The sequence below is a fragment of the Haliaeetus albicilla genome, chromosome 20, assembly GCF_947461875.1.
Source record: "Haliaeetus albicilla chromosome 20, bHalAlb1.1, whole genome shotgun sequence".
In the NCBI taxonomy this organism is placed as follows: domain Eukaryota; kingdom Metazoa; phylum Chordata; class Aves; order Accipitriformes; family Accipitridae; genus Haliaeetus; species Haliaeetus albicilla.
The window spans coordinates 26,700,820-26,711,827 of NC_091502.1; the positions used below are offsets into that span (position 1 = coordinate 26,700,820).

At 45.0% G+C, this 11,008-nt stretch overlaps 1 protein-coding gene across 1 annotated transcript; it reads right to left on the bottom strand.

Annotated features, from left to right (window-relative positions):
* Nucleotides 1–635: 635 nt before the first annotated feature.
* Nucleotides 636–10,903, bottom strand: SPCS2 (signal peptidase complex subunit 2). The gene is made up of 5 exons (XM_069808686.1): nucleotides 10,808–10,903; nucleotides 3,801–3,884; nucleotides 3,294–3,458; nucleotides 1,622–1,752; nucleotides 636–894 (listed from the first exon to the last, which is right to left on the bottom strand). Exons 1-5 carry the CDS (start codon nucleotides 10,844–10,846, stop codon nucleotides 708–710), a joined length of 606 nt encoding a protein of 201 aa, XP_069664787.1. The 5' UTR covers nucleotides 10,847–10,903; the 3' UTR covers nucleotides 636–707.
* Between the last annotated feature and the right edge of the window lie 105 nt (nucleotides 10,904–11,008).

Consider the following 11,008-nt stretch of genomic DNA (forward strand, 5'->3'; position numbering starts at 1 on the left):
GGGGGGGGAAGAGAGAGAGAAAAATTTTTTTTTTTTTTACAAAAATGACTTTTTATCGAAGGGTATGCTAATAGGAAAGGGGCAGCGGGATCAACAGGGACAGTCACAGCTCAGAAAAGCCCTTTGCTTTCCTTTTTTTTTTCACCTGGTAGATAAGCATCGCGGGCAGAACATACAGAAGTAGCATATTTGTCTTCTCCCCCCCCCCCCCCCAACACATACAAGGCTTTTTTTATATAAAACAATCCTCTACCCCCAATCAGATAAATACAAAAATAAAGAAAACTTGTTTGCAAGCAGACAGTTGCTTTACAGAAGGGCTTTGTCCTGAATTCCTACTGCAAAAGGGAAAGGTGACATTAGTGAAATGCAAATGGTAAATCCCAGGCGCTACATGGCATGGAGCCGCCTGATAATGCACTGCCAGGTAAAAACAGAGGAAGTCAGGGTGCATCGTGGGTGACAAGTCCCCCTCCTGAGGGTCCCCACGGGCAAATCCTCCTCTGCGGTCCACCACAAGAAAGGCAGGGACACAGACCAAGGCTTTCCGTAGCTTCAAAAACCTTGGATCCAAGATTAAAAACCCTGCTCATCCAAAACGGAATAGGATTTCAGGACAAAAACAGAGGCAATGATTCACTTTCTTTGCTATTTTACTTTATTGGTGTTAATTTAGCACGTTCCCAGGAGGCAGGTGGTGTCAGAAATCATTTTGTTTTCCTCTCCAGGGCCAGACTATCGTGCAGCTTGGACACCTCCGGCTCGTAGGCCTCCATGACTAACGTCCCGTTGTTATCGAAGAATTTCGCGATGGATTTGGTGAACTCGGCTTCCCTCTGCTGTTTGGTTTTCCCACTGATGAAAGTCAGCTTCAGGGTGTACTTGTCATCAAACCTGGAGGAAGGGCAGAGAGATTTCAGAGCAGAATTTGTTAACAAGACACCAAAAAAAGCTGACGAGAAAGCCTCATCTTTGTTAAGGGGAAAGCCCCCAGGAATGGAGGTCCCCGTCCCCAGCACCCCACATGGACACTAACAGCTACAACATGCAGGTGTTAACTGTAACACAATTCAGTATTTTTATATTTTTTGTGATCAATTCCCCTGCCCCAATTAAGGAGAAGCAAAATGTGAACATTTGTGGCAGGTAACTGCTTGGCACTGCTCCCATTTCTAGATTGGGACATCTAGATTTTCATGGAATGAAACAGATTTGTAGGTATAAAAATAAAGGAAAATATTTAGGGTGATGCCACAGAGAGATACGGATGGAAACAGTGCACATGAGACCGGCGAGCCCATCACAGATCACTGTTACTTCTGAGTAATAACATTCTGCAGTGAGTATTAATCACGAGTTGCCTGGGAAGCCGCAAAGATCGTGGCACAGTAGCTGATCCTTTGCAGAAAGCTCACATGCCCAGTGCAGACACCCCACTATTGCAAAGACACCAATATTTTCCCCCATTTTGTTTAGGAGTTATCCAAAATGCAGCTCTTCTGCCCCACCGTAGAGCACGTGGTAGCTACAGGCGTGCACAGCACAGGCAAACCGAAGCCGTGCCGGTACTGCACCGCCGCACTCCCGCTCGCTAAGCCCGGGCTGCCAGAACCAATGATACCGTTTGAGGCTGGAGGAGAGCTGCCAAACGTCGTCGGGGTCCATCCCCGCAGGGTCTTTTCTGTGAGCTACGAGGAAAATACTCTTTTCTTTGTATGAGGTATAGATAGTCAGGATTCCCATCATCACAAAATATGTGCCAAAAAAGTTAAGAAAACTAAGAGGTTGCAATTAGAAATAGAAATTAGGCAGAGAAATTGCTTGGATCCCCTCAGACGCCATCATTTAACCACCTCTCATGCCATTACCGTTCCAAACAGGAAGCTTGGCTGATGCCTTGTTAGCATGAGAAATTAAATAATAATTGGGACACTTTCTTAAATCTTTGCCGTTGCACAAGAGCATAAATCAATGCCTGGAAGCAGCAGGGAAAGCGGCAACTCCCTATGCTCCTTCCTGAAAGGGATTTCTCCAGCCACATAAAATGCTTCATTCGTGAAACCATGAAGTAAAGCGGAAATCACAACAACAAAATGCTATTTTCAATTATTTTGCTAAATTTTTGGAGCAACATCTGTTGGGAGATAGTGGGAAAAGGTGAGACCAAATGAGTCACAGAATTAATTGCTGTGCTTTCCTCCTAAGCACAGATAAAGCAATTAATCTTTGTCATTTTTGGAATTAAATCATTTTAAGTGGCTGCAAGACTTATTATCTCAACATTTGTGCCCAAATCCAATCAGAAGAACTGTAGCCTGGAACAATGAAATGACTTGCCCACGATCACGCAGCCTTTAGCGGTACAGTGACTCCCAGGCCAGCAATAAGTTTCCAGGCTACCAGTTCACGCCATCTCACTGGTACCATCCAAACCGCCTTTGAAAGCGGGCCCGTCAGCAGCTCCTGGAAAGCACAGCTCTTCTGTCACATACATTTGTTGTAAAGCCTCTACAGGCACCTGTCTTGCTAGAGGAGCTGCAGGGAAATCGGTGCCATGCTGACGCTCTGAGCCCAAATAGGGAACCCCCCCTGCACCCCAGCCATGCTGTAATACTGGAAATTTAAGAGTTGATTCTAAACAGGGTTGGCATCTAAACATTTAAACCCCAATTTGTAGCACTACCCTCCTAAATGCAGCATCTGCTCCTTTTCAGCAGAGGTGCTGGCAAGAATTACCTCCATTTTACTCTTCACTCTTGGTACCTGATCTGTCATATTAGGGAAGAGCAGGTGTCTCTGTAATCAGGCTATAGGTAGAATTAAAAACAAACAAACAAACAAACAACCCCCCCAAAAACCAAAACACAAAGCAAACTCCCGAAGCTTTCAAGGCCTGATTTTCAGTTTGAGATGAACACACCTAAGTGGAAGAGTCTCTATGCAGTTGGCGTCCAAGACCTGAGGAATCTGCCCAACCCAGTCAGGAGCCTGGAGAGCAGATCAGCTGCCCAGGCAGCTGCTGACTCCTCTGACGTGAGCTGAATTGCTGTCCAGGCTTCCACGCCGCTACAGGGGAAGGCTGGACCCCCATATCACCCAAATTTAAGTGCGTTGCACCCAGACAGACAGGAGTTTTGCCATCACATGAAAACTATTTGATCTTCAGCTGATCACCACACCACAGGCAGTAAAATTCCCACAGGCCTGAAAATGAGAATACAGAGAAGGGTTTTCTTGTGCTTTATGGGGAAAATAAAACCCTTCTGGTATAAACAAGAAAACATATGTAAAGGATATGATACAACACAAAATGCAAGAACAGGTTTGGATTCAGGGAAAGGGTGCAGGTAATCCCAAATCAAAGCTACAATTGCGAAGAGACAAGAGATTGTGCAGATGATGAGGCGGCCGTCGATCAAACGAAAATTTTCAACGTACTTGTACTTCTCCAGGAGAACCTGCGGGAGAAACACGCAGCTGAGTTTATTTTGGGCTTTTCATAAATTTGACAAACCACTTCTGGAAAGGATTTAGATAAAACAAGTCTCGATTATAGGGGTAAACTGAGCTGAAGCTTTATGCAGATTTAATGTCTGCCTCAGACATTGTAATAATTGCTGATACTCCAAGAACAACCACTGCTTTAGCCATGGGAATCAGAAGAGATGCCACAGAACCAGCACGGCTATGGGCACTTCACAATCAAACCAAAAAAGTTTACAGTTTTTAAACTAAATGTAGAAATCTAAGAAAATAGAGTGTTTCCCAAGAGGGAAAAAATCAGCAGTCGCAGAACGTACCTTTTTGGCAGAATCGTCCAAAGAATTTTTCACAGCTGAACCGTCCCATTTGTCAATTTTTACCGGCTTGTCGTCAATCTTCCACTGCAATGGAAACCAAATGGAGTTAAGAGAATTTGGCACAGGTTAGCCTTTCATTTCAATATGCTTGTTCCTGTCATGAGCACAAAGATAGGAGGCAACCCAGAAAATACCTACCTGTTTGGGAAAACCTGACCAGAGATGGAGGAAATCCAGGGCCTGTTACACAGCAGTATCGCACCAAAGATCACCTCAGCTCCAATGTACCATTACCCTTGCAGATTTAAGCTTATACATCTTGTTGTGGGCACTGAAGGTATTTGGTGAAGTGACTTTTTACATCAGTTCTATCCTAATATCGATTCTGCATTTTGCTGCTCCTGCTGCCATCCACAGAAAGTGTCAGTTATGACTTAATTCTTGCTTTTGAGGGTGTTCATGCTTTTCAGCCAAGCTGTTACAAACAGACTCTTTGGGGATTGATGAGAGGAGGAAAATTTCAGGGCACCCTTAACAATCCGAGTACAAGGCAAGAATATAAAGGCACAAACAAGAAATGAAGTTTCAGTCAGATTATCCTCCAGAATGAAAGCAAAAGACTCTGTTGCTCTTCCATATTCAGATTTTCCTCAGAAGCGGGTCCTTCATCAATAACGAATCTCAGATACAACGGCTCAGCTTCTCAAAGGGGTTAATTTTCCTCTGAACTATATTATTTTTTGGTGACGCTATTCCTTTTAGCCACGGTCAGACACATGAGTTTGAGCCGTGTGTATTTTAAGTCAGAGCTTGAATTTTAGCTGCCATTAGAAGCAATTCTTAACTTCACTCATTTTATTTCCTGCTCCTGAAGCTCAGAAATTGGATTTATTAACTACCTGTCAGAAGAGCTCATTTCCCTTCTCCGGCAGGAATGAAACCATTCTAAAGTAAGACGTAAAACCTGATCTACTTCCCCTACACTCGTACAGGGAAAAGCCTGATTATCTTTCAGGCTCTGCAGGTATGAATTATTAGGTGCACAGCAAACATCACTGTGTGTGCACATGCAGTAGTTGGTTTATGAGGGACAAAAGCTACAGCCAGAAGCATTTAAAAGACAGGGACAACATGGAAAGAGCACTCGCAACAAAGTTACAAAATATTTTAGGTGGTTACTTTTTTGTAGCATTTTTTTCTAGGGTTAATTGACACCTTGACACATGACAATTGAAAGCCAAACACTTTGCCATGAAAGGATACAGAAGAATTCTTTCAACTATTTATTTTTCCTTATAAAAGCATCTATAACAGTTTTATTTCTTGCCCTTTGAGATTCCCAAAGATTAAGTATCAACAGCTAGACTAGGGAGAGGAGAAAAATACCTTTTTTTCCTAATTAGTGAACTGGAAGTCAGAAGTCTCTAAGTAATAACACCAACAGCCAATCCCTGTTTCCTTATCCTACAGATAAATTAAAAAAGCTTCCAAGAAACCCATTCGGATTTGACCTCACTGCTCCCAGGTGCAGCCTCCATTTCTCATGAGGGAGTGGAGGGAAAGCCAACAAGCCTGTCAACATGAAAATGTACTCTGCTTAGCAAAACCCTAAAATAGAGTACTCTCCTGAAACAGCATCAGCTACAGAATTATTCTTGCAGTGTGCAGAAAAGTCCTGTTACTTTAAAAGACAAAAATACTGACTAGTAAGACACATGCAAGACACAGCACAGCTGGACTCACTACTGGATACACCGATAAGCGAACCCTGAACTCGGATGCAACTGTGGGGAAATACTCTGTCCTTTATTGTAGTTGTACAGGTCAAGCGAAGGCAAGCCTTACGCAGGAGGGAAGGCATCATTCAGCGTGCAGAGTTTGTTTTTGTTATTGATAAAACTCCATGAAGAGGCTCAGTCTTTATAGCTGGTTAACTCTTCCTCCTGATGCTTTTTACAAGTAATAAAGAACAAAATGAGTGAAAAGTTTTTGACACCACAAGGAACCTCCACAGGCCATTTGAAGCCTTCCTTCAGACCAGATCTGCCTTTAAGTACAGCTGTGATTTTTTTTTTTTTCCAAAGGCCACTAAAGGAATCATTTTGAAGAAGTAAAAAATATATCTGAGCAAATATTTTGAATAAGTTTTCCACATTTCTAGGGCTAAAACAAGACAATCCTTAGTATAAAATATGACAGTGTTCTACAGCTTGTTCCTAAGTGAGAGCAAGAATCCAGAGATACTTGAGAAGATATTACTCAAGTGTTGTTTTTGTGATATGTTTTACGATTAAACATTTAATACTGGAATCTTTGCTTTCGGCAACAGCAGTTTTCCTGGTATTACAGCACAATGCAACTATCTCCTTGTCAATGCTCAAGTTTTTAATCAATCTTATTATGTCTGGTTTTAATTCCTAAAGCCCAAGAGGATGGAATCAAGGCTTATGCAAAAATTTCACCTCCTCCCCTCCCAAATAAAACCAACAGCTTTCTAGATATATTTGAAGACAGAATAGTTGGGAAACACCAAGAAGAAAAGCTTGGGAATCAAGAAATAAATGAAAATAAAGCCCCAAGCTTTTTTTTTTTTTTTTTTTTTTTTTTTTTTTTTTTAAAGCCCTCAACATTTTAAAGCTATTTTACAGGCACCCTGGAAACCAGCCCTGGAGGCACAGGACTGCTAACACTTCACTTGCAGAAGGGATTTGCACAGAGGGGAATATCTGTATGTAAAATGAGTCAAGGCACTGCCGTAATAACATATATGAGACACTGGCATAATAACGTATATCCAGGAAACCCGTGACAGAGCGAGAACTGGATTCTTGCCTCCTGCTCTCTGTCCCAAGCCACTGACACTGGAATTGCCAGATAACATCAGTGATATTTAACTGATACCAATCTCTAACAGAGAACCAGCACTTTCAGGGGTAGATGTAAAGCCCACATGACATATTTTTTGAAATAAAGCTGTTACTGGGGAAAAAAAAAAAATCTAAACTTAGACCGCCTAAAGCAAGGAGCTGAACCAGCAGTTCTTCAGTTCTTGTTCAGGCTTCCCTGTGACTAAGGCTGTTCTGTTTCAAGACAGTAACAGCTTGATAATCTCAGGGCAGTTCACATCAGAAGGGACCTTGTAATGGGGACACATCTGTGGTTTAGGACTTCAGCCAGGCAGAAGCTTTAGCCCTCCCTTTACCTTGGTTGTGAAGTTCCCATGAGGTTATTTCTAACACGGTACAGCACCACAGTGCTGCTGCTGCTTCTCTTAATTCTTCCAGGCTGATCGGCAGGACCAAAGAGGTAGGGAGAGGCTGGGATACTGCGCTGGCACCCGGAGTGCCAGTGCTGTGGAAGAGGAGCACAAGGAGGTGCTCAAAGACAACAATCAACACCCATGCCACCTCTGTGTCCAGATGTGCACAGAAACATATGCACATCTGTACATTGATGTCTATACACCAGTGCAACTGTGGGCAAAACCTTTGACTGATGGCCATCCCCACCTTCAGCTTGGAAGAGAGACAGAGATTTGGCCCCTACCACCAAGAACTCGCCCTCAAACAGGGGGGAAAGCCTCCACCCCCTCTTGAGTCTGCAGAACTGCCCTGCCTTGCCTGCATTGGTGGGGAGGGAAGGTGAAGCTGCACCGACATCCTGTGGAGCCTGGCAGATGCAAAAACGTCTGCTCCTCTGGCTAGTGGATGGTATTTTTCAACCAGTAATTCATTTTGAGCACTTCAGGTGTGAGCTCCAAAGGCTTCAAAAGAAAAGCTTAGATTTTGGTTCCAGCCTGATGGGGGCGACCCAACCAGTTCGAAACAGTTTTTTAGTTTGGGTGTGTTTTGACTCCTTTTTAAAAACCAAGTGAAAGGTTATCATACTTGTCCTGAACACATCCCATATTATGAATGGAAAGCAAATATGGTGTTCTACAGCCAGACACAGCTTGGAAGTGGATTTGGTACTTGAAAGTGTACCTGTGTAAGAACAAGGTTTCAGAGGAAAGGCTGAAATATAGCCAGTGGTCAGAAATGCAATTTCAGAAAGCTGCAAAACCAGTCTGACACCAGAAGCACACAAGGGCCCCAGCTGTTCACATCTGAGTAAAGATGGTGCCTGCAGCTGGATTGCAGCAGGGGAGCATTCTGCTGTTAGCTCCAAAAAAAGGGACAGCAAAACAAGTGCTTGCTTTCACAGCAGACACCACAGGATCTGAGAGCTCACAGGGCTCATTTGTCAAGCTATCACCTTCATTTAAATCCCTTCACAAAGCTCCCTCATAAGCACAAGGCATGGAAAAATCCTACGGGAGAAATTTCAAGATGTTTCACATCACAGAAGACAGACATGGCACAAACTTAACTTTTTTTGCCCCTGCCTTATTCCTTCTGCTGCTACTGTCAGCCTCATTTATATCACATCCAATTTTAGCCTGCAACATCTTCTGGGTAGCTAGCTTGTCTCTTCAAATATTGCTCTGAAGTTTATGGCACACTCTGGGTATTAGAAACATAAATAACCAAATCATACAGTAAAAAAGATTTGTTGCCACTGCAAGAGGAGCACCAGTGTAGACTATATAAACTCTTCAAGGGGAACAATGTTTCTGCATCTGGTCTGTGTTTTCTGTTACAAGGATGAAAAGAAAGTAACCTCCCCTTCCTAAAGCCTAAAGTCAGAAACTCCTCAAACCAGGACACGCAATGCTGCAGCTGAGGGAGGTTGGAAGAGCCTCAGCAGATGATGCACATCGACTCCCTGAAGGCACACAGCTGACACTGCAGCTGATTGCCTTTTCCTGTAGGTTGGGCTGCAACCCAACAGAGCAGCGAGTCCCAAACCACAGGTCCCAACCCCCCGCAACATAAATTCTAAAATAAGTGACACCACGCACCACGACCCCAGCACAAGCAGGATTTGCAAGTGGCGCAGTCCAGGGACACCTCACTGCACTTCAGTTCCCTCCTCTTCCTCTTGAAGGAAGAGTTGTAGCAAACTCCAGGGAGTCAGTGTGTCTATTCTCAGCTCCAATTATCTCAGCCTCTGCCTTGAAGGAAGGAATTCTGGACCTCGCTCTCCCCAAAATACCAGTGCTGCCTGACTGTACTCACAGTCAACATCCCCTAGTACCAGACAGCTCCTTCTGACGCACAGGAGCGGAAGGCAGTCGCAGCAGTTGGTAGCCAGGAAGTGGTTTTAGTCCTGGAACTTGCAAAACCTTAGAAGGTTTTGCTCTAGTAGGGGCAGAATGTGGTTAATAACTTAGTGTTGTGCTAAATGGGTGAAATCTCAGGGCGTTTGAGATGACTGTAGCCACTGCTGCACACCATTTTGAATTCAGTGGGTGTGCACTCTTAGGTGGTCCTGGTAAAGTGAGGAGAGGTCAAGGGGAGCTACCTGATTATCACAAACACTTAAAGAACATGAGAAGGACAAAAAAATGGGATAGTTAAAACACAAATCTCCCTAATGTCATCCTGATTCAGCTTACTAGCAAGGTACGAAAAGATACACTGAACAAGCAACCTGTCCTAAGACTTTAAAGCCTCACTGATAACCCATTATTTCTATGTTTGAGAAAAGCTCAAGCAAATTATGGACCTAAGGCCAAAATTCTCCAGGTAATACCTCAGCAATACACATACCAGTTCACAGAAACGACCAGATTTCATTTAAATCATCCAGGGGGAGGAAACAAAGGCACACAGATCAACATGGAGGAGAGAGGGAAAAGGAGACAGAATATTATCAAGTGTGTGTATGTACTTCAGGTAGAAGCCCTATTGAAACTATTCAATGGTTTCTCACTAGAGGATTCAGCTCCCACACCAACAGCGTATTTCCCTCACTAACGACTCCTTTTCTTCTGAAATAACTACACCTCAGCATCCACAGAGCACAGCAGAAGGAACAGGAACGCCTCAAGACCATGATACTTTCCAGAGTTCTTGAAGTTTAACCACAAAGCGCTGTCATTTCAAAACTGAAAGCTGAGCACATTTGCAGGAGACAGCCAGAAATAATTAATTAGCACACCTTTCCCTAAAAGCACTCGCTCGACAACTTGATCTACTGTTCTAAAGATCAGAAGAAAACCCACCAAATTTGTAGGGATAGTAAGGATAATGTCATCTCAAACAGATGCAAGAAAATGATACTCTTTAGAAATGATTAATATACATAAATGAATGAAAATCAATGTGTTTTCAATTGCAGCCACCTGTATTTTGAATTTCAATGAAAGACGCCAAATACACCACTCTGATGACACACCCTCTTGCACCCAGAGATACAGATGCAACTGCTTCCATCTTCTTGTGGAAAAAAAATGCCTCCCGGTCTTTAGTTTCAGCTACCAGGCTGCCAAATACCACAAAGAGCTGTGACACAAACACCTGACCGCTTAAAACTCAGCCGAGATCAAAGCCGCTCCACAAGCAAGTTCCTTTAAACTACTGAGACAAGACTAGGCTTATCAACAGACTTCTACGGTACGCTCTGCTCCACCTGACATCTCTGCCATGTCCAGCGTTACTTTCCTGGCAAAACACCCGCCGGGAGGAGCGCAGCTGTACCGCTAGCCGGGCTTTTGTCAGGACGGCTGGGCTAAAACCAGCCATGCTGGCAGGAAAAAAAAAAAAAAAAAAAAAAAAAGAAGCGGTCCCCTACCCGCGGGACGCTTCCTCCCTCCCCGCTCCCCTCCGGGGCCTCTTCTGCCGTTTACTACTGCCCAACTCCTACAAGAAGGCAGCTACGGGCGGCAGCGACGGGGTGCCGTGCTGCCGGGCGGAGGAGCTCGCCACAGCTGAGGCGGGGGATGCCCCTCAGCAAGGCGGCGGGGTGGGGGGGGACGGGACGGGACACTGAGGCCCGAGCTCAGGGCGGGTGCGGCTCAGCCCAGCACCGGCTCGGCTATAGGGACGCCGCTGAGGAGAAAGACGGCACCGCCGGAAAGGGGAACCCCGGGAGGGCCGGGCCCCGGGTAGCCCGTGGCACGGTACCTTATCGAGCAACCCGTTCCTGCCGCCTTTGGCCGCCATCTTCTCACCACCCTCCGCCCCCTCCCTCACCGCGCAACCTGTTCGCTCCTGATTGGCTGCGCGCGGGGGCCGACGGGAGCGGGCGGGCGGAAAAGCCACCGCCTCGCCGCCGCGTTGCACGCTGGGAATTGTAGTTCGCCGTCCCCCGCCCGCGTTCCCCGT